This window comes from Pteronotus mesoamericanus, unplaced genomic scaffold (assembly GCF_021234165.1).
Source record: "Pteronotus mesoamericanus isolate MK-2021 breed Mesoamerican mustached bat unplaced genomic scaffold, CSHL_Meso_final contig_134, whole genome shotgun sequence".
Taxonomy (NCBI): domain Eukaryota; kingdom Metazoa; phylum Chordata; class Mammalia; order Chiroptera; family Mormoopidae; genus Pteronotus; species Pteronotus mesoamericanus.
The window spans coordinates 4,545,183-4,572,487 of record NW_026555061.1 but is presented as its reverse complement, the minus strand read 5'-3'; the positions used below and the strand labels follow the sequence as shown (position 1 = coordinate 4,572,487).

At 50.5% G+C, this 27,305-nt stretch overlaps 1 protein-coding gene across 8 annotated transcripts in view; it reads left to right on the top strand.

The window, feature by feature from the left end:
* Nucleotides 1-27,305, top strand: part of MAP3K4 (mitogen-activated protein kinase kinase kinase 4) — an 86,176-nt gene extending 58,871 nt beyond the window's left edge. For 2 of the 8 annotated variants that reach the window (XM_054595467.1, XM_054595458.1), the window contains exons 10-27: nt 817-1,077; nt 2,413-2,562; nt 4,467-4,628; nt 5,114-5,247; nt 5,729-5,807; nt 6,543-6,609; nt 9,799-9,895; nt 10,689-10,781; nt 13,960-14,060; nt 14,688-14,768; nt 17,582-17,773; nt 18,860-18,930; nt 20,145-20,261; nt 21,073-21,232; nt 23,011-23,133; nt 23,780-23,886; nt 25,361-25,540; nt 26,823-27,305. In XM_054595467.1, the coding sequence (XP_054451442.1) occupies nt 817-1,077; nt 2,413-2,562; nt 4,467-4,628; nt 5,114-5,247; nt 5,729-5,807; nt 6,543-6,609; nt 9,799-9,895; nt 10,689-10,781; nt 13,960-14,060; nt 14,688-14,768; nt 17,582-17,773; nt 18,860-18,930; nt 20,145-20,261; nt 21,073-21,232; nt 23,011-23,133; nt 23,780-23,886; nt 25,361-25,540; nt 26,823-26,843 (2,196 nt within the window). In that variant the 3' untranslated portion in view covers nt 26,844-27,305. Of the gene's footprint in view, nt 1-816; nt 1,078-2,412; nt 2,563-4,466; nt 4,629-5,113; nt 5,248-5,728; nt 5,808-6,542; nt 6,622-9,798; nt 9,896-10,688; nt 10,782-13,959; nt 14,061-14,687; nt 14,769-17,581; nt 17,774-18,859; nt 18,931-20,144; nt 20,262-21,072; nt 21,233-23,010; nt 23,134-23,779; nt 23,887-25,360; nt 25,541-26,822 lie in introns of all 8 variants that reach the window. The other 6 variants (XM_054595449.1, XM_054595442.1, XM_054595502.1 and 3 more) reach the window with 3 other exon arrangements.

Below are 27,305 nucleotides of genomic sequence, written 5' to 3'. Positions count from 1 at the left end.
ATGTCTTAAGAATACAGATAAAACAATAAAATATTTATTCAAACTTTTATTAGTTACATATACATAGTTAAAGTAATGTATATAAAACAATATGCTGGTTTTAAATAGTTTTGTTTTTCACCCTTGCGTTTCCTGAAACAGTTCAGGCTTCTTACATGAATTTTTGACGTCTTCAGCATCGCTTGGAGCCACTCTTTGAGTTGCCATCTTTGCTCTCATTTAAATTCTTTACGATTTAGTGCATTTGGAAGCTGTGTATGATGGTGTCACTGGAAATTTTATTCACCACCCACAGTGCATCCCACCCACATTTGTGTGTGACTTGTAGGACACAGTCACTGTGTATTCCGTGTTAAAGGTTTTCCTTTTCACTGAGTCAGGTGGCGTCCTCTTTCAAAGACGTCACCTGCACGGACTCACAGGATTCCTGGCTGTGCTGAAGATCCCGGCCATCGGCCACTGCCGGGCTTTGCTGTCTGGGAGCAGCCCGCTCACAGACGACACCGCCAAGTAGTGCTGTTCGGGGACGGTTCAGGCCGACCCCCTCCCCTGACGAGCCTTTTCTCTGCTGCTGCAAATGAAGGCGGTAGAGGCGGCCCTGCAGGCGGAGAGACCGCGGGCCTTCCCCTCTGCGTGCGGGCCTGCTCGCCGCCCTTCCGTGCACTGGCCCACGGCGCCACTCCCACCCGCCCCGTCCCAGGCCTGCCGCTCTTTTCCTAGGTGGTGGTGGTTTTTGTTTTTTTGTTTTTTTTCAAATAATGTTCCTATAATTTATGACATTTCTTAACTCAAGACTTTGGACTCTTTCTGTTCCAGGTACAGATTCCTGGCCTAGAAAACTTGCAGCTGTTTGTTCCAGACACCCTCGCTGAGGAGAAGGGAATTATCCTGCATCTGCTCGACGCAGCCGCAGGAAAGGACTGCTCCCAGGACGACGTGCTGATCGACGCCTACCTGCTGCTCACCAAGCCCAGCGGGCACACGCAGGGCTCCGAGGATGGCTGGGCCGCGTGGGAGGCCCCGCTGGTCAAAGTCGTGCCGCAGGTGGAGACCGTGGACACCCTGAGGAGCATGCAGGTGGGCCTCCTCGGCTCCCCCCGCCCGCCTCCCCCGCTGACCGCTGCTTACTGAAAATGCTTCTGCGAAAAGGGGGTTCTAGCCACTCCCGAGTGATCAGTTTAACTACTGTAGGGGCCTAAGGAACACACTTCCCCGAAGTAGGCCTTGCTGTTTTACCAAACCATTTTGTAGCATTATTTGTACTAAAATATTCCAAGTCTGTAAGTATGTTAAATTAATTAAATTGGAGTATTTCAAATGTTTTATTTATATTTTTTCTTAGTTCAGCCATGTCCTTAGGTGTATACATCCATGATCTAAAAGGAATTATCTTACTCGTTGAATTTGTAGTTCCAGTTCTCCAAGAACTGGTTTACTGACTACTTAGTTCTCACTTGGGTAGTATAGTCTGTTGCCCACCTACCTAGCAAGGTCCCCATAATTCATGTAAGTCACCAGTTAAAACCATTAGCAGCTTCTTTATGTTCTCTGTGTTCAGTGAGGGGCATTGTCGGCGCGTGCTCACGTGCCCCTTAAGCTCAGCCTGCCTGGGCCGAGTGCCTGACCCCCACTAGCCCCCGGGCTCCGTGACGGTGCAAATGTGCTCTCTCCCTGTGCGCCCCGTCCCCGCGAGTGCTGCTCCGTCTGCTCCACCACTTGGCCCCAAGCGTGGCAGTTGATGGACATTCAGCCTCTCGCCCCTGCAGTCAGTCAGCTGCCCTGCAAGCCCAGAGCGCTGCCATTCAGGGACCCTGTCACTGAGCCCCCCGCCATCCCCACGGCCACGCTCGCCCCCCTCCCGGACTCTGGCAGTGGCCCTCCCCCATCAGGTTCCCTGCTTCAACCTGTACCTTCCCGCCCCACACTTTCGCATGTTTGTTTTCATGTTTCCAGAATGAACCAGAATGATCTTTCTAATATGTACATTTGATCATATCACAGATGTACTCAAACTACTTAAAGAGTAAAAAAAAAAAAAGTCTGGTTTCTCACTGTTTCATATGAGGCCCCCAGCTCATCCCACTCTTCCTCTTGCGTGTGCCCCTACCCTGCTGCCCTGCACATGCAGGCGCGTGACGCCAAGTGGGCTGAGCCACCTGGAGTGCTAGAGTGGTCAGGGGTGTCGTGTGCACAGACCCTGGGACTCTTCGCTGCCGGGCCGAAGGTCCCAGGCTTCGGCGCCCGCTGTGGCATGTTGCTCGGGAGCAGCCTGGCTGGACAGCAGCTTTCTGTTCGGGCGGCTGCCGGCCTGGTAACCCTGGGGTTGGCGCCGCGATCCGATGGTGTTGGACTTGAATGGGGAGGCAGTACCTCGGCTTGTTTTTTATCCCTCTGTGCCTGATTTCCCTCCAGGTGGATAACCTTTTACTAGTCGTCATGGAGTCTTCTAACCTCATAATCCAGAGAAAAGGCTTCCAGCAGGCCATCGAGGGACTCGTGACTCTGCGTCAAGAGCAGACGTCCAGTCAGCCGGTCGTTGCCAGGGCTCTGCAGCGGCTCAAGGTATTTTGTGTCCACACGACTGCAGCTAGTTTATTCCTGTTGGGAGGCCCTGCCGCAGAACACGCGTGTCTCAGCGTGGTCTCAGTCGGTTGTCCTCCCCACTTCCCTCCTCTGCCTGGTACCTATTTCTCCACGTCTAAACTAGCAAGTCCCTGGAGTTTTCCTGGGATTGCAGAGTGTCAGAATTGGAGAGGGTGCGAATTTGAAGTTATGTGACTCATGATGGTCCCATGGTCAATTAGTAGCAGAGTTGACTTTGGAATTCAGGTCTCTTCATTCCTAATCCAACTTTTTATTCTTCAACAGTATTTACGAGGGGCACTCCAAGTCAGGGACATACAGTGTAAAAGAAGATTCATTTATTCTCTCATTTAACAAACACGTCAGCCAAAATAACTGGGACAGAGCCAGTCTCGGACAGGCACTCAGGACTCTGAGTTCGCATCTCGTTAGCCTCATGTTCCCTGCTCTCTGGGTCCTGCCCCACGTGTCAGCCTCGCCCTCACCCGCATTTTTCCGCGGGCCGGCCGTCACGTCTTCTCACTTGCACTGAGGCTTGACTTCTCACTTGCACTGAAGCAGCAGTTCTCACAATTACAGGGAGTTGGAGAAGCATGTTTTTCTCCAGTCAGTCTGATTTCTCTTACTCATCTATGAACATTCCCTCTTTAAGACTGTCACTCCCTCTAATACCAGGGCAGGTGCCTTTTTCCTTTAGTGTGAGTCAGTGAATTCTGGAGAACACAGAATCATGTAAGACACTGGCCATTCTGGAGTGTAAGGCACTTGTAGCCTCAGGACCTGAGTGGTCATGCGAGACTGCAGGGGAGGAGGGTGAGGTCAGAGGCCCCTGGTAGCACCCGGGGCGAGCAGGCAGGGAGGCACTCCAGCTCGGGAGGGTACAGAAGCTGCCCGTTGGGGCGGGGCTCACGGGAGGAGCGTTTGGGCATTGGCGTCCGTAGGTCAGGCCCAGGGAAGGCTCGTGGAATATCAGATGGTCGGCTGGATCTTGGTGCATACAGTGGAAGGTAGTGGGAGACAAGGCTGGTGCAGTCAGGTGGAAAAAATCATGCTGTTGAGAGATCTTACATTTTACTTTACGAGCCTTGGGGAGTTGAAGATTTAGGGAGAATATTCTGGAACAACACGTAAGGGGGATTGTCTGATGGAGAACATGTGTCAGTAGGGATGTGTTTAAGGGTGGGTGGGAGGGGAACCCAGTTTGGAGCTGCTGTTGTATTGCCTAAGGAGACAACAAAGCTGGAGCTGTGGGCATTTCGGATCAATAATTCTTTTCTGGGGGGAGTTGCCCTGTGTATTATAGGATATTTAGCAGTCTCTCTTGTCTCTATGTAAGAGATGGCAATAGATTTTACTCTTCCTCCAGTTTTCACCACCAAAACTACCAGTGTTCCCTGGAGGTGGGGTAAGATCGAGTCGGGGAGTCCTGAACCAGCGGTGGCAGGGGGTGGGGAGACGGGATGACTTGGTAACTTGTGGAATTCGCCCAGACGTGCACCTGGGGTTAGCTCTCGGGGGTTGGAAAAAACCACGCTTGACTCGGAGCCGCCCCCCAGGGGAAGGACAACTGGTGGTCAGCCCATAAACATCCTCGGGCCCTGTGTGTGTCTTCCAAGGCCACATTGTAATGAGGAGTTACCATTTAAAATGGGTTTTTCCTTCTGTATTTCGTAAGAGATTAAAGACTACGTAGTACAAATAAAAAGGGAAATGAAGTAATTCCCCTATTTTTGGTCATTCCTTTTGAATAATCAAAATAACTGTGGCCGAGAAACACTGCTCTGGTCTATGTCTGTGGTGGGCGATGAGGGAAACCTTCTGAAGTAGGTGAATGTTGTGCGCTTCGCTTCGTTTTGGATTAATTACGGTTTGGGACTCTTTAGAACGAGGCACTAGAGCTTTGCAACAGAATAAGTGATGCCATTGACCGAGTGGACCACACGTTCACTTCAGAATTTGATGGCGAGGTTGATGAAGCCGAGTCTGTCACGCTGCAGCAGTACCACCGGGAAGCGATGATTCAGGGGTACAACTTTGGGTTTGAGGTAGGTACAGAGCAAGAGGGGCAACACAGTACAGCCCAGTAGTTGCTTTGTGAATCACTTACGAGAGTGTCGTGAATCTTGTACGCAAAGTTGATTACTGATTGTGATCACATCCTAGTCAAGAATGTCACCCTACACCGTTGCTGAATATCGGAAATGTCGATTTCCTTTTAAATTGTCAGATATGCTGCCGGGTTTTATTTTGTGCTAATAGCTGTGTGCCGGTATTTAAAAACCTTCTTTGAAGAGATGTTTGATACCATAAAAGCACACAGTCTTAAACTTGGGAGTCAGACATTTGTGAAAGTGCATTTTTAAGACATTATGTTCTCACTCTTCATGCTGTTTTCAGAATATGTAATTTTTAATTGGATTTTGCTTTTGGGTTTTAGGGAAAAAAACATTTTAAACAGATGTAGCATTATAGTGTTTAGGTATTTGTATAATCGTTTCTTCTTAATTTTGATATACATGAAATCTTACAGTATCATAAAGAAGTTGTTCGTCTGATGTCTGGAGAGTTCAGACAGAAGATTGGAGACAAATACATAAGCTTTGCCCGGAAATGGATGAATTATGTCTTAACGAAGTGTGAGAGTGGGAGAGGTACCAGACCCAGGTAATGGCCCAGTGGGGTGTCCTTCCTGAGTCCTGTGGGGTGGGCGGGGCTTCCGTCTTGTATTTGATGGGGGATTTCTGAGCAGATGACACAAAAGGAGCATTTTGAAAACTCTTTGGTGATGAGTGGTGGGGGGCTTTTTTTGTTTTCTTTGTGTTTTAAATTTGTTCCCAGATAATTTTTCTTTAAGGGAGTTCGCATCCTCCCTGGACAAGTCTTCCTGATTGCTGATATTTCCTCCCTCACGAAATTCAAACCTGTTATTACAGTAAATGGAAAACAGATTGGTAACCAGTTCCTTTGTTAATAAGCCATTTGTCTGTCTTTCCCAAAGCATGCTATAAACACACTCAATCCCAGGCTTTTAAATAAAGACAAAAAAATGTGTTTTGTCCTAGATAGTCATCTTCCAGTGACATCACTTAAAAGTGCTGTAACATTTTCTTGGGTGTCTTGTGATTATTGAACCTTTTCTTTACAGGTGGGCAACTCAAGGTTTTGACTTTCTGCAAGCCATTGAACCAGCCTTCATTTCAGCTTTACCAGAAGATGACTTCTTGGTATGGAATATTCTAAAGTGTTTTCCATTAAAAAACTAAGTTGATTACTGTCTATTCTTGATTGTGTGTTTTTATACTTATTAATAGTTTTAGAATATTTTATATATAATGATAACGTTGAGAACTAAGTCATTAAAGCCCAAAGTAGTTAAGGGCACAGTAAGACATTCTGTGCTCTGTTCTTTATATAACGATACAGTTCAACTGACTGCAGTCAGTGCACAGCTGCGCCTGCACCTCTGAAGTACTTGTCAGGTTCGCCTTTGTCAACTGCTGACTCAGTGGCTGCTTTTTAGCACTGTAATAAAGATCAGGAATTAGCTATTTCACTCCACAGCACGTCATTTGAGAGCATGATGTGAAATGTTAAATATTCTGTTACTTCGGTAAATTCCATCAGATCAAAAAGATGTTCAAAATGTGAATGTATTCATTTTACCCCCAAACAGTAGAGATGATTGCAGGAGTCCCTTGCATGTGCATGCTAGTGCATTATAGGATGCTGAATGCGCACCTGCTTTTACTTATAAAAGTGGAGTTGTGTAATATTTCAAATTATGTACAATGTGTAATTTAATTCTTATTCATACCTATTTTATTTTAAACTAACTTTGAAAATATTTACTGAGGGGTAGCATATACTTTTAAATGTACTGAAAGATTCATTTGTGCTAGCCATGTAATTGAGAGAGTGTCCATTCTTTCTCCCCCTTTCCCATTTCCTTTGTGTCCTAGAGTTTACAAGCCTTGATGAACGAGTGCATCGGCCACGTGATCGGGAAGCCGCACAGTCCTGTCACAGGTTTGTACCTTGGTAAGACAGCGGTTGCGGCCCTTCTGCTAGAACCTGCTGGCCTGGGCGAGCGCGTCCCCTCGTCCCTGCCGTCCTCTACAGCGGTGTCACGGCCCTTTAAGGATACTCAAGAAACTGGCAGTGAAAGTTAGAGGGATGAGGTGCATACAGAGCGCACTCTGATCTCTAAATCCAGAGAAAGATGAAAACGCCGGCACAGGTTTTCCATGCTGGCCAGCACCTTTCCTTCGCATCCTGCGCTCATTCTGCGCACAGACCCCTCTCCCCTGCCCCCCAGCCGTTTCTTCAGGGAGGAAACATGGGGGAGCGAGCTGTCTGATGAGGAGCAAGGGCCTCCCCTGCTGCCGGGGGCGCGCGTCGGGTGCTGCCCTGCTCGCCTCTCACAGGAAGGCGCTCTTCCCCACCGCTGGCCGGGGTGCCCGTTGCCCGACGAAGGCAGCCCATGTTTTTGCTTAAAAAAAAAAAGGCACGTTGTTACGCTATAACATGCTTTAATTACAGTAAATGTACAGTTGCATGTTGTATGTTGAAATTTTAAAATCAAATGTGTTTCAGGAAGAGGTCGTGTCTTACCCGTCTTTAGGCAGTAAATAAAAGCAAAATTGTGCGTGTACGTAATAAACACCCACATTTGAAACTTAGAAATTTTAAACAATTTGTTACACAAAATAAAGTAATTCATTAATGGTAAATAAATTGAGCAGCACCTGTATCTTAAATGGTAGCTTCTAGCTCCGGAAAGTTTAGTAGACCCAGTTGTAATGTTTCGTTTTCTTTCTCTTTAAAATTCACTAAGTTTATTTATAGCTCTTTTTCTCCCAAGGTCACCATGAAATGACAGTTATTTGCAAAAGTATTTGAACATTTTATAAAAAACATGCTATGTTCTTATCAGACTTTTGATTAAACATATTATAAATGATTTTGTGATCTCTTAAATTAGGAATACAGATCAATAATTCAGTAAAACTTTACTTTTTAAAAGTATTACATAGGAATCATTTTCATTATAGAAAATTTCAACTTAAAGAAAGATGTAAAGACTATAGAAAATGTACATGTGGGAAAATTTTCAATATAGAAAAATACTGCAAAAGAAAAAAATTTTTATACTCCCACTGTCCTCAGGTAATCGCTGCTCCTACAGCCAATAATCGTTCGGCCTGTCTCCAGACTGCTGGCAGGACAATGGGCTCCTGGCTCTCGGGAGGCTCAGGGTGTGTCCCCCATCCTTGCAGCCACTGTGGAGTGGCGGGGGCGGCCTCGCGCTGGGAGCCTGGTTGCCTGCCTGTCCAGCAACCTGGGGCTGCTCACTGACCGCCTGGGAGCCTCCCCTGTCACTGCCTAACCCCGGGCGCCGGGAGGAGCCAGTGAGCGGTAGCACTTGGAAAGCTGGCGTGCCCCACTCAAGGCAGGGGGTTGTCGTTTGGTTTCAGGTTCTTTTTCTACAAGTGAAGCGAAGGAATGTGCCAGCACCTTAACTTCCTGTTGTTGCTTTTCCTTCCCTCCCTGTGCTCTGCCCATGTTGCTAATGCTAACAGCCTGCTGCCTGACGCCCCTTGCTTCCCGAATCTCGTGGACAGAATTTCACAGACGCTCTACCCTCCCTTCCTTGGCGCTCATAACATCACACAACATTGATAGGGTGGTTTTCCTGCCATTTACTGTATGCAAATCAGGGCGTATTGAATGTTGCTTTTTGCTTTTCTTACTGGACAGTGGTAGAAATCCCTCTGGGTCAGCAGGTGTCGATCAGACCCATTCTCTTCGGTGACTGTCTTGTGTGCGCTGTGCATGCCCTACCGTTCTTTGCACTGCTGCTTATGGGCATTCGGTGTGTTAGTTTTTTCCAGGAAAAACTTTTATAATAAATATTCAATGCTGGTGAATATTTTATGTTTATTGGCTATTTGGATATTCTTTTCATGAAGTATCCACATTTTTGCAGCAGTTAGATATACATACCCTTAAATGTTTTGTTTCATCTTTGAAGAATATTAGACTTGTGTGCATGTATTTTAACAGAATGTCTTTTACCTTCATGGAAAAATTTTGTACTAATTTTTAATTTGGTAGTTAACCAGTGTGTTTGCTGAATTAAAGCTATCATCATCCGCACAAAATTATATTTGTTCTTTTTTTTTTCCTTTGTTACTATCTGGTTATTCCATTTATTGTTGTAGTATTGAGATAATGAGCCAGGGATGAAGATTTCCTAAATTTTTTAAAAATAATTCCTTCATTTTTGTTTTGCAAGTTTTCCCTTGAGATTGCTCCATTTTGGGGTCTTCTGTCGTTCCTGTGTTGTAATGTTTATTAGAAGCAAATAAAAACCATGAAGAAAGAAGTATTTCCATTTCAGATAAAACACTTAGAATAAAACGTGTAGGCTAAAATTGTTAACATACAAAGAGAAAATAGGACATTTAAAAAAAACTAAGGAGTGTTAAAGTAAAAAAAAAAGGGGGGGATACCATGTTAGAGAGAAATAGACAAAATATAACACTGTCCATTACTGGTTATATTTAGTTATTGGGAAAGGGCAATTGTTAGCATTTTTGGAATTACTAGTAAGGCCACTTTTTAAAAATTCGTTTTAAATTTTATCCATATTTACCTCCTACTAGACTATTTAAAAGAAGAGGAGATGAAGACATGCTCTGGAAAAAAAAAATAACCAATTTAAACTGTGCCCTGTCTCCCTGGTTTGGTTTAAAGGAATTCAAAGTCCACACACTCAGGAAAATGACAGCGACTCCTCCGTAGACCGGGGGGCCTAGGGATGTGCCCCACCCCCCACAAACCCCTGCACTCCCCCCCGCCCGCCGACTGCTTGTGCAAGTGTAGATAAAGACCTCCTTTCTCTTAGCAACGCCACGTGAGCCACACTGTCATGTGTCTCTGAAATAGGTTGTATTCGTTTGTCCTGCGTGTGTTATGTATATTTCATCTTGGGACTTAAAAAAATGGTTTTGATGGAGAAAAGTTTGAAGGTGTAATGTAACTACAAGATGACATTTTCCACAATTTTTGTATATGTCATGATTTCCTAATGGAAAGGGCCTACTTTGGTCACCAGCAGAATTAAGTCCTATCCTGCTTCCATTTAGTCACCTGGTTCGGCTGCTTCGTAGTGACCCTCTAACACGTTGCGTTTGTTGCCGTTTTCACTGACAGCGATTCATCGGAACAGCCCCCGCCCTGTGAAGGTGCCTCGATGCCACAGCGACCCTCCCAACCCCCATCTCATCATCCCAACCCCAGAGGGATTCAGGTATTTGGTGCCCACCGTTTCGTCTGCGCGGTGGGGCCTCCCCTGGTGTGCATGCCCGCGCCCCGGAACCTGCTGGGTGCTTGCTCTGACAGCTGTTTTTCTGTGTCCTTTTAAAAGCTCTTGCATTATCTTGAAGACAAACCACAGTGCTTTAGTTGCAAAAGAAAAAGGCATGCCAGTCTAAAACAGACTTGTACCTTTCCAGATAACTGCACTTCTGAGCTTATTTATAACCTCGAGCTACTAAATGCTTTCCAGCTTTGGAATAGTTCTTTCTCTTCCTTTGAAAAATGATCTTTGAGAAGCACATACGGGCATGCATAACATAATAAACATTTGGAAAACAATACTAAATACCAATTTAAAAGTGGAAAAATCTGGAATGATCTTTCCGGTCTCTCCTGACTTCTGTGTGTGTCTGTAACTGTGAGCCAACTTACTGAAGTGAGCACCGAGGCGCCAGCGCCTTGGAAACAGGGTCCTGAATGTGGTGGCATTTCTGCGTCTTACTGCAGGGAGCGGCTTCTTGCCCTTGGGGCACCGCTTTGTGAAAGTCAGTTTCACTGGACAGTGTGTGCTAGGAAAGACCGCATCTGTTTTTAAAATAATCAGTTTGAAATTAGGTGGTTTTTTTAAAATTATTTTTCAAACCTAGACCTGCATCTCAGTGAACAATTGACATTTTCTGTTTTAAGGTACTTCTCACTTACCCTGTTTTATTTCCCACTGAAAACCATTTGCAAGTCTGTCCCCTCTGTCATCTGTGTTCCTGAAGCTTTTCTTCTCGTCTCAGCACCCGGAGCGTGCCTTCGGACGCGCGGAGCCACGGCCCCTCAGGCGGCGACTCTGCGCCACCCAAACCCACCAGCAGTGCCCATGACGCCAGGTAGTCTCACTCGGCCAGCGTCCGCTCCTTGCTCCCTCGTGCGCCCTTCCGTAGTGACCGGCTCTGGGGTGTGTCCCAGGGCACAGACGGCAGGGCTTCTTCCCTCAGGCGTGGCACTGCCCGGGGCCTCCCACGGGTTGTCCCCCGCTCAGCTCTAGTGCTTCCCGGCACAAGCAGATGACCTGCCTGATTGTGACATTTCTTTGGAACTGAAAGTAACCAAAATGACTAGGTCTCTGCCAGTAGTAACCCTCTGGGGAGAGTGTCAGGGGAGAGCCGGTCCCCAGCGGGGGGGCGTGGAAGGTTTGGGACGCGGTGCCGTCCTGGGTTCGGAGGCAGCTTCTCGTGCTGCCAGCAGTGCCGTTTCTCCAGCCGAGTGAGCTGACCTCCCCAGCTGTCGATGAGGAGGAGCCGGCGCCGTGGGGCGTGAATGGTGGGGTTCGCATCTCATGGGGAGCGAGCCAGGACATCACCAGGCGGAGCCGTCCCTGGGCTGACAGGCTCCAGGCAAGCGCGGGGCCCTGACAAGAAGTCTCTCTGTTAGGGAGGAGGGTGTCCAGGCCCCTCCCCCCAGTAAAATTTTTTTTTGCCGAGAGATTTCGTCAAGGTCTCACACGCTTAATCTCAAGGACATGTGGTCGCTTGTAATTGTGCCGTTCCATCTGGTAGAGGGGCCTCCGACGGAGGTGTCCGGTGGGGGTCCGATCACACTGACAGCCGTGTAGTGTCGGCAGAAAGGTGGCCGGAGCTGTGGGGCTGAACGCAGACTCTCACATCTCTAAACTTGTAACAGCCTAAAATGTCTGCGCACATTTCCATTTTTTTCATTCATTAGAATAATTAATAGTCCTTGTTTTTGGTGATAAATGTCTATAACCTAAAAAATGTCAATGTATTTTACAGCTTAAGCATTCAACTAAAATCATTAACAGTTGACCTTGAAAAAAATTCTCATTTACTCTCTTTATTTTTCTGTTTAGAGCAGTTTCTGGCCAGTGTTTCCATATGCTTCCCTGTCCCTGTGGGTTTACCGAACCTGTCGTGTGTATAAGCGCAGTACAAAGTTCAGGGGATGACGTGCCCTAACATACAGCCTAGCTGAGGAGGCCGCGTCACCGGAGCTGTGGCGCCTGCTTCCCCCACTGCCCCTCCTGAGACCACACGAGATTTTTCCAGAACCAAAACGGGGGGAGGACATCCCAGTTTGTCAGAGGTTCATGAGCTGTGGCTTAAGGCATGTATAAAGGTGGTAGTGTGGTACACTAAGCGAATGTACTTTAGTATACAAGTTAAGTGCCTTTCATGACTTTAGTCTTGGGCCTGGCCTAGTAGGTTTTTAGCATCTTAAGCATTTCCTAAGTATTCTTCGTTGTAAATATGTACATCCTTAGAATGATCCTTGATAGTTAGAAATTTTATTACCATCATAGTATGCCATCTTGCAGTCCATTTTCTTACAGAGGAATGACATTTTTCTTAACTTTTTATGGCAGTGCATACATGACAGTAGATAAAATGGCAGTGCCACGTGGAGCCGTGCGTGGCCCGCGGTTGTGTCTCACTCGTGCATTCGGGCCTGGCTTGTGCTACGCTCACTGCATCTCAGGCCCCTTCCCAAGAACCTTTGTGCTGGGCCCCGGGGGCCGGCATCTCTGTGCGGCCCGGCTGGTGACTGCTGTGAAGAGACGGGACGGTGCCTGCGACTTCCCCGTTGGTAGGGGAGGCCACCCCCGACCCCGTCTCGCAGACACAGCCGCAGGGAAACAGTGCTTTGCCCTGCAGCACCCCGTAATATTTCCATTGGATTTGCTTTGATTTAGGAAATAGTCTGAGCTTCAGTTACCTTATTGTTTATGAAACCTTTTTGGCAGCGTTCTACTTGCTGGAGCTGGCTCTTACGGGCTGGCAAGAGCTGATGGTTATTTTTTTAGGAATTTTGCAAGCCAGTTGTTGGACCATATAAATTGTCAAACTCTACAACCATTCTTGCACCCTCCCCAAAACTAGTTATTAAAAACTCACCAGCACACCACTTCATTTCAATGTATTTCTTGCCTTTTATCCTGGCAAAGGTCTCTGAGGACGTGGAACTGACACATTTTGTCTCTGGAAAGCGAGGAATGTAGAGGTGTTAAGTGACTCTTCCACAGTCCCCGTCCTCAGCAGGGCTTAGGAGCAGAACGTGCGCCATCACGCTGGCATTGGCGATTTTTCCAGGAAACGGCGCCCAGCCTCTGTGAGGGCAGTAGAGAATCTCCCCATCTTAGCAAGCGCTGCCCTCCATTTGCAAGTTGGGAGAAATCAGAAGCGCTGCATGCGTCATAACCTGTCTGGTCCTTGGACCCTGTTGCCTTAAACCTGTTCAGAATATAGTGGAAAAGAGCATAAATGCTACCATACTTCATTATGTTGCTCATTTAAAACCACACACTAAACTTGTTCACAAAAGAAAGCTATGTGTATTTTGGATGACTTGTATTATTATTTTAACACCTCCCTAACCTAATTTTGGGTCTTGGTCTTTATGGATTCATTCTGGATTACTGAACAATTGGCTTTGAACTTTATTCTGGAAAAGCAGCACATTAACTTGTTCTCTACATGTGAAGCTTCCTGCTCTTCTGCACTTTTGCTTGGCTCCTGCTTGAGAAACTGTTAGGTCTTCCTTTTTTTCTGATCAAGAGACTTGAAATCTTTTGGGTCATGTAATGATTTCAACACTTTAAGATTTAAGTACATAAATATAATTTGGTGGTAATTTTAAATATTAACCAGATTTGGCTGTTCATTTCTATCCATCCTGGGCATAAGTTATAGAGCTTCCCACACACGTCAACACTTTATTCAATGAGTACTGTTTTGTTTTAATTTTTGTTGTTGTTAACGTAAGAGTGTATTATGCAGTCAGGTTTTCATGTGTTGGCTGTGGAGGGATGAAAGTACAATTCTCCTTCCAAACCCCAGAGGAGGGTTTCCCAGGAGCAGCCCCTTTTATTTTGGGGGAATAAGTCTCTGTTTAGGACCGCCTTTTGTGTTGTCCTCTGCCCACTAGAGGCTGGAGGTCCCCAGGGGTTCAGCTCGCCCTCCCCTGAGAGCCGCTGCTCTGGGAGACCCTCACAGACCTGCCACCCTGAATCCCACTAACCTGATAGCCCCGCTTCTGCAAATGTTGAAACAGGGGCTCCAGTGTTCCTGAAAACGACCGGCTGGCCTCTGTCGCAGCCGAGCTGCAGTTTCGGTCCCTGAGCCGCCACTCCAGCCCCACCGAGGAGCGCGACGGTGAGTGACGGGGGTGCCTCCCGCGTCCTCGTGGGCGCCCACCTGGGGTGGATGACTCACAGGAAGGGCGGGGGGAGGGCGAGCCCACCGACGTCTTACGCGAGATACCTTCTTAGCTGGGTTTGCATTTTCTAGGTTTCCTTTTGTTGCTTTTTAAACATTATTCATGATATTTTAGCAACCAAGTGTTCTCATTCACTTTAAAAATACAGAATTGACACTGGGTGGGGGGCGCGCGCTGCTGCTGTTTCCCTAGCACACAGACCAAGGCGTCGGCCCAGGACGCGTGGCGGCCCGTGCTGTGGCACTGCTGGCTGCTGGGCAGGGCTGCACGTGCGGTCCCCAGAGCGCCCCGTGGCCCTTGTGTCATATGTTGTTTGTTGTTCGTGGAAGGTTTATGTAATTAGAATTCTGTCACCCCAGTAACAACTTCTCAGTTTGGTGTGATTTTGTAGAATGGGTTGGCGAGACAGCTTCTCACACTCCCATCAGACTGTAGTCGGTCAGCAGAAAGGGCGGGCTGGTGGTAATGCGTCATTGCCCCTCACCAGTTCAGTCCTCCTCTCAATTAAACAGGCACGTTTGCTTCATTAGTAGTAATACGTATGAAAAAAATACTTTCCACAGAACCAGCATACCCAAAAGGCGATTCCAGCGGGTCAGCTCGGAGAAGTTGGGAACTCCGGACGCTTATCAGCCAGACGAAGGGTAAGAGGAAGAATGTTGAACCTAAAATGTTTAAGCGTAGGCGGGGGTGGGGTCCGAGGACGTGCACTTGAGCTTTGGGATTAGTAGACCTCTCTCCATTATATTTTGTGATCTCTTAACACATGCGACATCACATTCTGTATGTGCTACGTTCATGGGCGGTTTCTGTTTCTTACAATAAATTACAAGCTCCTTTGGATCAGGAACATGTTCATTAATTTATGTTCTTTAAGCACTTGAGACAATTTTATCTGCCACCTAGAGTAGGCCCTCAGCGTAATTCTTTGTACATGATAGGAATATAGTATATATAAAATGAATAACTTCCTTTTTTAGGCTAAGAACTTGAGAGAAATCATTTATTTTGTAAAGGAGGCAATCAGTCAGTATTCACCAAAAGAATAAATAGAAAAGTCACTGGTCTAGTCCTTGATGAGCTACAGAATGCTTCTAGAATGTATTTGTTGTCATGACGCTCTTGATCAACAGGTAGAATAGATCTTGTCTTCTATTCATAAGTGATAAAAGTTTCTGAGACAAATAATTTGGCCATGCGGTAAATGACAGGGACTAGAACATACCACTCACTCTTATGTCCCATTCCAGTCCTCTTCCCGCCATCACAGCCCTGTGAAACATGTGTGACTGGTCACAGGAATAATTGTCCACCATGACCAGAGCAGTCGGGGACTTCCTGAGGGCCTGAGCTGGCCCTTGAAGGGGTGACGGGTATGCGTCAGAACAAGAAGAAAAATACAGAAGGAGAAACATGTGGAGGCCCAGTGACCAAAGACTGGGCCGCCCGAGCGGGTCGGAGAGCGCAGGTGTCGGGGGCCGAGGGCTGGGCCGCCCGAGCGGGTCGGAGAGCGCAGGTGTCAACGGGGTAACATTGAACGGGCGTGTGGAGGCCAGATCATGGGCAGTCTTCAGCGATGGGCTAAGCGGTGGGCCTTGGCCCCAAGGTGGTAGCGCCCTGGAAGCCTCTCGAGCAGCTGATGTGTCTTGGGAGTGGAAGGTGGGAGATGGGGACATGGAGGCAGAGAAACCCGTGTGCCTGAATGAGGGAGGAAAGGGAGACTGGTGGAAATAATTGCAGCCATGCAACGTAAGGTAGTGAGATAGTGAACTAACGTGGGGTTTAAAAAAGGAACAGAAGCCAGAATCAACTGTGATGCCACAGTGGACAGGCCTGAGCAGGTGGGTGCACGTCCAGGGCTTGGGCTGGAGTGAGTGTGGTGGCCTAAGCCTCTCTCCAGTGGCTCACGTGACCAGTCGTTCCCAAGGAGACCAGGTCTTTGTGATGATTTTAAATACAAATACTTGGTGGTCAAGTAAACCTGGAAACTTGGGAGGGCTCCCATTCCCACTGAAATATTCAAGACTGAGAAATCTTGAGAAATTTTTACTGTTTAAAAAAAGGCCTTTCCCAGAACCACTGGGCAGTGGAATCCTGTCCTCACAGCCGTGCTCGGTGCCGGGGGAAGTGGCTGTGTCCGTGGTGGAGACAGGAAACAGGGTCCCCGTTCTTAAGGCGTGGTTATGTCAGGAAACTGTCATTGGAGTGTTGTAAACATCTGGGAAAGTCTTACCCCAGTTGCTCCAGTCCTCAACGACCTCCGTCTGCCAGGAAATCCAGGCTCCACAGTGGGTCACCGGGAGCCAGGCTGAGAGGCGCCGTGAGGGAGCCGAGCAGGAGGCGGTACTTCCCAGGGTAGGGGTTGTCACCCGCCAGTGGGATGGCAGGTTGGCTTGAGGTCCGAGTCACAGGTAGTGAAAGCAGCCATGCTTCAGGGAACGCTGGCTTTGCATTCTGCATGTGTAAATCGTAAAAACATAAATTGGAGAAATGGGTGTATGGTGCCTAATGGGAAAATAAGGAATAGTAGTAACGGTGGGTGAGATTCATTGAGTATTCCTGAGTTCTGGACAGTGGGCCAAGCGCTTTCCTTGGACCTGCGTGATTGCATTCAGTCGTCAAGAAGCTCTGGGAATTAGGTGTTATTACCTTCCCATCACACATTAGGAATTTGCCATCTACGGAGCCAGACGGACTTGCCCGCTGTCAAACTCCGAGGACATGGTGAAGCAGGGGTTTTACTCAAGGCTCTGGTGCCAGTCTTGCTCTGCGTTGCCCCCGCAGGAGAGAAGGTGGCGCGCCCTCCTCTTCAGGGTGGGCTCCCCAGCAGAGGCGCTGTGGAGCTGCGGTGAGGCAGGCCCACGTGGCGGGGGTGGGGAAGCAGTGTGGTGGGCAGACTGAAAAGTGTGGGCAAAGGCCTGGAGGTGAGAGCCAGCGTGGCCTGCCCCCCCCCGAGAGCGTCTTGGTGTGACTGGTTCCAGGCCTGGGGCCGGGGAAGGAGAGGGGAGCAGCTTTAACAAAGTGAACTGGGAAGGAAACAGGGTCCAAATAGGGCAGGACCTGGCGTCTCACAGGATGGGCTTTGGAGGTCACGTGATCGGATTCTGTATTTTAGTGAGAAAGCCCTGGCCAACGCCTGTGGACTGGACCAGAGAGGGAAAACCGGGCGCCTGTGCGACTCCCACAGTCTGGCCAGTGGCCAGCGGCCTTGGGAGAGGGAGGGGCGTTCCGTCTGTGCCGGCGCGTGTGGGGGCGCGTCTGCACGGCGGTGGCGTGCTCCGGGGCCGTCGGGGTCGGGGTGTAATGGGCTGTAGTGCTCCTGCCGTGTGTCTGGATAGATCACGCCAGTGTTGCTGTGACAGAGTGCCCTGTGTGTCACTCTGTGGTTCTCAGCATCTGCTGGAAATTGGCTGGGTGACGGTGACCAGGACTACCGAGCGTGCAATTCTCCCTGCAGATTCCGCTTCCAAGCAAGGGCCCATGGAAGCTATCCAGAAGTCAGTCCGGTTATTTGAAGAAAAGCGGTATCGAGAAATGAGGAGAAAGAATATCATTGGTCAAGTGTGTGACACCCCCAAATCTTACGATAACGTCATGCATGTTGGCCTGAGGAAGGTGACCTTCAAGTGGCAAAGAGGAAACAAGATCGGTAAGGAAGCTAAGGAGCATGGCACAAAGATCGTCTCTGTTAGAAACAGTACCAGTTGCACTTCCTTAGGTTAAAAATTAGATTGTTGGTCTTTTCCCTTAAACACGTGGCAAAACATGTCATCTTTTGCAGAGGGTTCATGGTTTTTTGTTACTTGCTTCATATGTAGAATGTGTTCAGAGAGCAGTACAAAATGAGATTCTAGAATGAGATTTTTAAATGGTTCATTGAATTGAATGGTTTTACTTGATAACTCCAGAAATTGCCAGCGGGGAGCGACGTAAATTGTGCCCGTTTGCTAAAGTCTGTGTCTCTTTATCTTATCCCCACAAGCACATACTGAAGAAAAACTGGATACAAATAAGGACAGGACAGTCTTTTCTGAAACATCACCTAATCTGTTTTTTGTGAAGAAACTGGTGGTAGCCTGTGGGAGAGAAGAAGCCTTCCCCCATTTACGTGCATTTGTCTTCTGAGCATTTGGGCCTGAAGAGGCAAACACAGCTGTAATGTGGGATTCTGTGAGCCTTAGGAAACTCGAATGGTTTCTTAGAACAGAAAATGCTGGAAACAGTCAAGTGCTTTTCAGTTGTGTTGTTTTCAGTCTTACTCAGCCATCTATCCCCTTAGTTTATGGTCCCGAAAGGTGTGTTAGTGGACTACCCACGCCACACTCCTGGACCTGAAGCAGCAAGGCGCAGTTAGAAGGGGCCAGGCTTCCCCTGGCCACCCCCCTGCCCACCCCATGCCCACCTCTGCCCTCCCCCACCCGCCCAGGCCTCCAGGGCCACAGGGGCCGACAGGCGCCCACCAGGGTGCTTAGCACGCACCTGCATGCCTCTTTTGGGCCTTTCCGAAGTCACTTCTGCACTGTTTATATGTATTTACAGGTAAGACAGTGAAGAGATGGCGAGTCTTCAGTTATTAAGGGATATTCAGAAATATTTTGGGTCTTAGAGTAGTCAGCTTCAGTGAGCGTAATTGCGGAGCATAAACACAGCTCTAGAACGGGAAGGTGCGTATACACGAGTGAGCTCAAGCAGCCTGGCGGCATGACCGAGCACCGTGCGTTTGTTCTGCTCGCAGGTGAAGGGCAGTATGGGAAGGTCTACACCTGCATCAGCGTGGACACGGGCGAGCTGATGGCCATGAAGGAGGTGAGTGGACTGGCCCTCCGGGGACAGAGAGCTGCAGAGAAACTGGTATTGATGAGGTTCCCAGTGTGTAGGGCTGCGGCAGCACTTCTCTTTCTCTCTGCCTCCCTCCCTCCCTTCCTTCCTTTCTTTCTGAACACTGAATTTTTTTATTTATTGATTTATGAGAGAGAGAAAGAAACATTGATTCGTTGTCCCACTTATTTATGCATTCACTGGTTGCTGCTTGTATGTGCCCTGAGCGGGGATTGAACCCACAGCCTTGGTGCATGGGTACAGCACTGTAACCAGCAGGGTTACCCTGCCTGGGCACACGCTGCAGTGCCTCCATAGTGAGCTGTCCTTGGCTTCTCTTGAGCATTTGTTGTGTTGGGGTCACCAGGCAGATCCCTTGAGGGGCCGTGAGAGGAAGGGGGTTCGTGGTCCAGCGAGGATCAAGAGGTCCTTCCTCCGTGTGGGTGTGGTCAGCACAGTGGAGAGGGAGACGGACAAGGAACCTTGGGAAGGCCTAGAGGATGGGGACAGCAGCATCTTCTAGGGGGGCCCGTGGGGCAGAGGGGCCATTTGTGATCCACTTCAGCAATGACAGCGTTTTCACAGCAGGAGGAAGAGTGGGAAGAGCAGGAGGAGCCTGGGGAAGGCCTGTCAGGGGAACCAAGGCTATTGTCACTGAGGAGGAGGCACCTCGTGGCTCACAAGCAGGAGACAGGGCAAGGGGGCAGCGGAGGAAGAGGCTGGAGCTGCTGTGACCACTGGTGCCTCGAGCGGCTTTGTGAACACCAGGCACACACGGCCTCCAGCCCGCTGACCACCTGGACATTCTTCTCCGGTCCTGCGTGGGGCTTCCTGCGCCGCTTCTGTAGCCTCCTTCCAGCCTCCCTGGGTGTCGGCTTCAAGGGCAGAGTCCTCTCTCAGCTCTTGACCTTGCCCAGAACCTGAACACAGGATGTTCAGTGTGCTTGCTGATTGAGTTTGCAGTTAGGAAACAATCCCGTTAGCTGTTACCTCACCAGGCACCCCAGGGCAGGCATGCTTAATTCACAGGAACCGGCAAAGGAGACAAAATCGGGCAGCGAAGCCACAGGCACGCCAGCAGCAGGCCTGTGTGGTCCAGGCGGGGCATGTGGCAGGAGACAGCTCTCCTGTCCTCAAATTCAAACTTGTCCTGTGGCTGGTGTGTGTGGGTAGTGGCATTGATTGACATTTGTTTTTTACAGATTCGATTTCAGCCTAATGACCATAAAACCATCAAGGAAACTGCGGACGAACTGAAAATATTTGAGGGCATCAAGCACCCCAACCTGGTCCGGTATTTTGGTGTGGAGCTACACAGGGTAAGCCGCTTCCCTCGCACCCTGAGCGAGCGGCAGGCGGTCCCGCGGGCGTCCTGTCTGCATCATGGGCCGCCTCACCACCGAGTAGCTTTGTCTGATTGTCAGGTCTCTCCCTGCTCTGAGACCAAGGCCGCGGCGGGGTGGGGGCCGGGAGCCCTTCCGGAAAGGTGACTGTAGGCTGGGGTCGCTCACCTCGCACCGCGTAGCGTTGGCATGGATCCTGCCGCCTGGAGGGCCTTCTAGGAGGTCCTCCGCACTCCTCCTCCCTTTTTTCTTCCATTTTTGGCTGAATCACTCGCTGTTGAGTACACTGTGAAGTAGTACTGCTTTTTCTTTTATGCGTATTAAGGAACCATTGTGAAATAAGAGAAAATTAGGACCCCCATTTCATTTGTCCTCTTGTGTTTGGAAGCAAGCACTGGGGAAAGAGGAAAACTTGCGCTTCCAGGGGGAGGTGGTCTTTCGTGATTTTTGATGTTTTCCCACCTTAATTTGTACTTGAGCAGGATGTGTTTCCGTCTTTAGTCACACGTTTGTAGGGAGAGCCCTGTGGGTCCCTGTCTGAGTTCACACGGTCGACACTGTTTTGGAGGATCGTGGCCACTGATGTCTGTGCGGTGGCACTGTCCTCCCAGCGAGCTGCGCAGGCCTGGGGCCGGCAGCCTGTGCCGGTGGCGAGTCAGGTTCCTCGGGTGAGACAGCTCCGTGCCAGGGCGATGGGGGCAGCAGGCCATTAGGGGATGGCGGCGGGCACGGCCCGCAGCGTTCTGTGCGCCTGTGTGTGACTCTGCGGCCGCCTCGGCCCTCGCAGGAGGAGATGTACATTTTCATGGAGTACTGTGACGAGGGCACACTGGAGGAGGTGTCCAGGCTGGGCCTGCAGGAGCACGTCATCCGTTTGTACTCGAAGCAGATCACCGTGGCCATCAACGTCCTCCACGAGCATGGCATAGTTCACCGCGACATTAAAGGTAATCCCCGTCACCTTGCTGCTGTGGGCCGGAGTCACCCGGGGTCCCGCACAGCGGGTAGCAGGCGCAGCCAGGATGCTTGGTCCCCCTCCCGCGCAGCATTTCCCTAGAAGGGAGATGCCTTACTTTAAATACTTGTCCATGAGGAGCCCAGTCTGGAGAAAGGTTGTAGAACCCAGGGTTCCCGTCTGTGAGTAGGTAAGTCTGCCCTGTCTTTCTGGTTTTGTTCAAGTCTCTTTCCCAAAACAGACTTGGCCTTCGTAGGCTGGCTCGGCTGACCCCGTGTGTTTGCCATGGCCTGAGCACCCTTCCTTTCCCCGGGCAAGGGCCGTGCGCTCTGTGTATGAGCGCCATGGCTGTGTGAAGTGGCCGTGAATCAGACATGCTGGAGGAAGTCGTGAGGGGCATCGTGCCCTGGGGCCGCTCGTCTAGGCCACGTGGCTCCATGTTACCAGACTCGTTCAGCGTAGATTTCTGCCTGAGACCCATGGGTCTCCATGGGTGGGTTTCAGAGCCCGCCCTCCTGGCACGAGGGGAGCAGCCACGCTCCTGCCTTGGAACCGCCCTCCTGCATGGCCATAGCCATACTGTGGCCCTGACCTTGTGTCTGGGAGTCTCGGGTAATTAAAGCAGCAAATCCTTTCTGTCTCTAATGGGCCCTCGACTGAAGGGTCCCATCCTGTCACAGTCTGAGGCCAGCCCTAACACGTTCCCTCTAGACCTGGCCTGACTCCCAGCAGGCAGCAGACCCAGGGGCGGGGCTCCCCAGAGCCTGCGCGGCCTGGGTGTGAAGGCCCCACACCCGGCTCTTCCAGCACGCGCGACCTTGCTGCCTGCCCGGCCCCCGCCCGCCGGCTGCTCTGCTGCCAGCGATACTCTGGGCATTTGCTTCATCAGCTGTGTGCCAGGCCCTGGCATTGCCCGTTTCCAGTTCTTCCACAAACATCACACTCAGCTTCTGTCCGTTGTCATGATATGGAACCTTCGTGTCGTTGGCAATGGCTGTAAAGAGACTCCCTCAGAGTCTGAGTCAGGTCCATCCCCTGTGTCCTTGCGACACTGTTTGCAATTCAGCGTGGCTAAGGGTGTGCATGTGTGGACCGGCTGCATGGGTCCTGGTCAGCCCTGGTGTCCCTGTGGGGACCACCTGTGCTGGGAGCACAGGCCGTGACAGTTAACTCCGAGATGCAGCCCCTTGTGTGGCTGCTCCACGTTGCTTTCCGAAGGAGGTGCCCGGGACGGCGAGGCCCGAGACGAGTGGCTTGTGGGGACGGACGGTGTGCTGTGGCGAAGGCCCGGCAGCCTTGGTGAGCGGCAGCCCCGGGTTCCAGCAGAGCGCAGGCAAAGCACGCGTGTGCGTGTCGAACGCGGAGACAGTCACGGGACACTTGTCAGCCCCAGTCTGAAGTCGGTGTGGTGGGGGCCTCAGCATGACGCTGAGGGGCAGAGCGTGCTGGGCCGCAGCCCCCGCCGCCTCATGCAGGGGCTGCTGCTGCCGCAGGGGGGCCGAGTGCCGGCCTCTTTGGGTGTGTCTGGGCTCTAGCGTTAGAACGTGCGCACGTGTTTCGGTTCAGAAATCATTGGCCCATATACACTGCGCTGATGTTAAAATTGCATTGTATCAACGTTTGCAAGTAAAGCTTCAAATTTTTCTATGCTTACGTTTTCTCAGTAAAGTTTCATAAACCCTTGTATCACTGTGTGTAGTTGAGGTCACCACGTGAACTTGAAGGTGCCCACGGTGTTTCAGAGGCTCACAACTGCTCATTTCTCACTAGGTGCCAATATCTTCCTTACCTCATCGGGGCTGATCAAACTGGGAGATTTTGGATGCTCAGTGAAGCTTAAGAACAATGCCCAGACCATGCCTGGGGAAGTGAACAGCACACTGGGGACCGCAGGTAGGGACTGGCTGGGTTTGTCTCTGTGCCGATGCCTTTCTGGGGGCTGGGTGACCGTGGCTTCCCTTTGCCTCTCCTGTCAGTGTTGACATGCAGAGCAGGCTGGGTCTGGCCTGCCGAGGACCGTGTGCACCTGTGGGCGGTAGACCTCTTGAAGGTCCTTGCTGGATGGGGAAGTTAAGTTTCCCTGGGAGTTAAAGGAGGGAGGAAAGAGCTTGTTTTCTCCCTAGAAAAACTCTTTGCTTTTTATGCTGGGTTTATTCAAACTGTTCTAGTCAAAACAACATTATGTTTAAGTGGTAAATTATGTATTTTGATTATTTGGTGTCATAAACTTCAGTGGTGTCATATACCCTCCTTTATAGGTTAAATTTCATATTTTCATTGTGAGTACAATTTATCTGAAAATTTGCACATTCAGAACTTTCAGAAGATAATTTGGCCCCTTAAATGTCTACTTGAGAAACTGATTTGAAATGCCTGTTTCAAGTTCCCCCATTTCCTGTTATGTAATTCGGAGGAAGCGCCCCCCCCACCCCTCGCCCCGCTGCTGGTGTTCTGTGTGGAGTGTGTGTTGTTGCTCGGCCTGTGACAGGCGTTGCGCTGACAGCCGTCTTACCCCCACTCCTGTGGCTCGCCCCTGCAGCATACATGGCTCCGGAAGTCATCACCCGCGCGAAGGGCGAAGGCCACGGGCGTGCGGCCGACATCTGGAGTCTCGGGTGTGTGGTCATAGAGATGGTGACGGGCAAGGTAAGCGGGGTCCTCGGGGGGAGACGCCAGGCGGCGCCCGTGCGTGCTGGGCACAGTTGTGGGTCTGTTACCGCGAGAAGTGCCACGGGCGCAGTTGCTGCTGGAGAACACGGCTGGAGGGGAACACCGGGGCCTGTCAGAAGTCACAGTCAGGTTAAGATGAGTGACAACTAAGCACCAGATATTTACAAGGTGTGTCATTTAGAGAACTCTAAAAAGTGAATAAAAACGTAAAGCTTGAATTAAAATATGAAGAAGCAAGCAGCTACGAAAAGAAACACGAAGTTGAAAACTTACACCTATACCAAAATCAGCACGTGAATTGACTTTATTCGTAATTGCCCAAACTTAGAAACAATGGAATATTGTGCAGTAATAAAAAAATGCCCCATCAAGCTGTAGAACAATGTGGGAGAACCTTCAGAGCTTGTTGCTGAGCAAGGGAGGCCACCCACAAAGGCCACGCATCAATGGTGCGATTCCCACGGCATGGCACTTGCTCCAGAGGAGGCCGCGCTGCGGGGGCAGGGAGAGACCCGCGGGTGCCAGGGGCTGCAGGAGAGGGCAGAGGGAGCGGCTGGCGGGCAGGGAAGCTGTGCTGTGTGATGCTGTGCTTGAAAACTTCGGATGAAGACACGATTAATGAACAGCTACACAGCTGTACCAAGGCTGTGTGTGTGTGTGTGTGTGTGTGTGTGTGTGTGTGTGTGTGTGTTCAGCATCGCCTACAAAACAAGAGTTAGAAATCTCTTAGGTGTTACAAGTAAGAAATTAAATCAGGACACAGCTATACCTTGGAGCGGCTGAGGAAGACCGCACATAGGTGCTTTGTATCTGTTAGCTAACGGTATTTCTGTTAGCATTCCGGTGGAAGGAGGGCCATGATGGCCGTTACTTCAGTGAGGACGTGCGTAGGAGAAACAGGTTATCCTGTGCCAGAGTGACGAGTGGTGCAGGGACAAGGGTGCCGTCGCGGTTCTTCTCCCCACGAGTCTCGTGTTCCCTGTGACCATAGCAAAGCTTTGCAGTCATAGAACGTGATGCTTGTTACTCAGCCAGGTAGCACGTTACACCCCCCTAAAGATAGCTGCCGAGTGCTGGTTCATTGGCATTTTCGTCTCATTTCCTGTGTTAAGTTTTTATCTGTGTGATGATGGCATGTGCCCAGGGCCGGGCTGACTTGACCCCAGACAGGGTGGGCAGGCTGTGCCACGTCCTGGCTCGTACAGAGAATTTTATTGGGCCGCGGTCACTGCTGTGTGTTCACATGTGGTCTGAGGCTCTTTGCTGCTGCACTGGGGAACTCGGAGAGGTGTGACAAGACCATGTGGCCTGGAAGCCTAACGTAATGGCAGGCTCTTCAGGTGCAAGTTTGCCAGCCCCGATACACACACCGAAGTGCCTGAAAAGAACTCGGGGAGTTGCCTTTTTTGTGTCCGTGCAGCACTAAAACTTGGTGTTTTTCTCTTTTCAGAGGCCATGGCATGAATACGAACACAACTTCCAGATTATGTACAAGGTGGGAATGGGGCACAAGCCCCCCATCCCGGACAGGCTGAGCCCGGAAGGAAAGGACTTCCTTTCTCACTGCCTGGAGAGTGAGCCCAGGATGCGGTGGACCGCCAGCCAGCTCCTCGACCACCCCTTCGTCAAGGTGCGGTGGGCTGCTGCCCGCGGGACTGGGGACCTAAGTATCTAATGCCCGTGTCCCTGTCTGAAAGGAAAGGAACGTGTAGGTCTGCCCAGGGATTTTGTACGTGGGTTTTTTGTTGTTGTTTCTGGGAAATGTTCATTGTGGTGCTCTGGCTTGGTCCACTTGGGTGGTGTTGGAAGTGCCCTTGGCCTAGCTAAGTGGCATGTAACTGGGTGAAAGCCAGTATTCCTCTTGAGAGTGAGGGGAGGCAGTGACTAGTCTCTACTGCGGCAGTAGGGACAGCGCTGCCGCTGACGAAGCGTTGAGTTGGAGCTGGGGTCGTGGTATGTAAGCCGTGTGGTAGGGTCAGGTCATCCCATGATACTTTATAACAGGGTGTGAGCACTTTGGAGAGCGTAGCCAGGCCAGGAATGGGGTGGGGGTGTGGTGGGCAGAATGGGAGAGACCGGGTGGCCCAAGATGCAGGTTGAGCTGTCCAGGAAGTGCTGTGGGAGCTGACGGAGCACAGGACGTGAAGAGTGCCAAAAATGAGGCTGGGGGAGGGGCAGGCCGCGGGGAGGCATTTCAGTTCCGGAAGCAGGGCGTGATTAAGTCATGTTCTAGAATGATCGCCCTGGAGGCAAGAGGCTAGTCTAGAAGCTGCTGATCAATAGAGCTAATTGGGTGGGAGTGGGGTCAGTGGGGTCCAGTGTCGGCCATCAGAGAGATTTGGAGGTCAGTGGCCGTGAGAACTCACTGGGTGGGAAGTGAATGTAGAGCAGGAGGCTAGGCTGGTGCCTGGCACTGGGCCGAGGTCAGCAGTTTGCAGAAAGTTACCACGGTCGGTGCAGAAGCCAGCTGGTCCGCGCTGGGTCAGGGAGACGAGGTGGGTTCGGGGCAGCTGCTTGGAAGTAGCAGTGGGTTATTCAGTATCTTGGGCTGGTGCAGGGGAGAATTGGGGCAGGATACAGATTTGGGGACAGAATGTTCTGGGGGAGCATTTAGGAAGAAGGCGAGTGAGGGTGGAACCGTGGAGAAAACATGGGAGAGCCAGGGAGCAGCTCCTGCTGCAGGGGAGGCCGGGGCAGGGCGGGGTGGGGGGCCTGTTCCTGAGCCTGCTGTTAGGGGTTGGCCACAATAAAAATGTGGTCCATGTTGAAAGGTGTAGAAACAGGTCACGTTGACGTGCTGCTGCACAAATGCCTTCCTAAAAGCTCTTGCAGCCGTCGCTCCTGGAGCCGAGCTCAGCCGCGGCACGTGCGCGGTGCTCACCTGCCTGCCCGCCTGCCCACCTTCCCCGCAGGTCTGCACAGACGAGGAGTGAGCGGCCCGCAGAGGAGCCTCTCAGTCACTACTGTATGTAATATTTACATGAAGACTGCTGGGAAGCCGCGCGGGCCTCTCGGCCTTCCAGGACTGAAGACTGCACAAGTGACGAGCTCACGTCTCCTGCTGCTCCTGTTTGTGGGACCTGGCGCGGGCCTCCTGGTGGCAGTGTCCACGAGGTAAAGAAGCTACGTGTTAAGTGCCATTTCTACTGTACACGGACCGTCGCTTCCATCGCCCCTGAGACCAGCGACGCCAGTGTAGCATTTGGGCCTCCTCGGTTCAGAGCGGCTGCCGTGGTATCAGGCGCCCCGGGCCTTGTCACTCCTCTCCCGTCTGTCGCGTGCACTGACTGTGAAGCCTCCCCTCGTTGTCCTTGTCATCGTTGTTGTTGGCAAGCCGCAGGTTTGTTACGCAAAAGGATGATTAATGAAACTTAAGAAAAAGGTTCTTTTTTCAA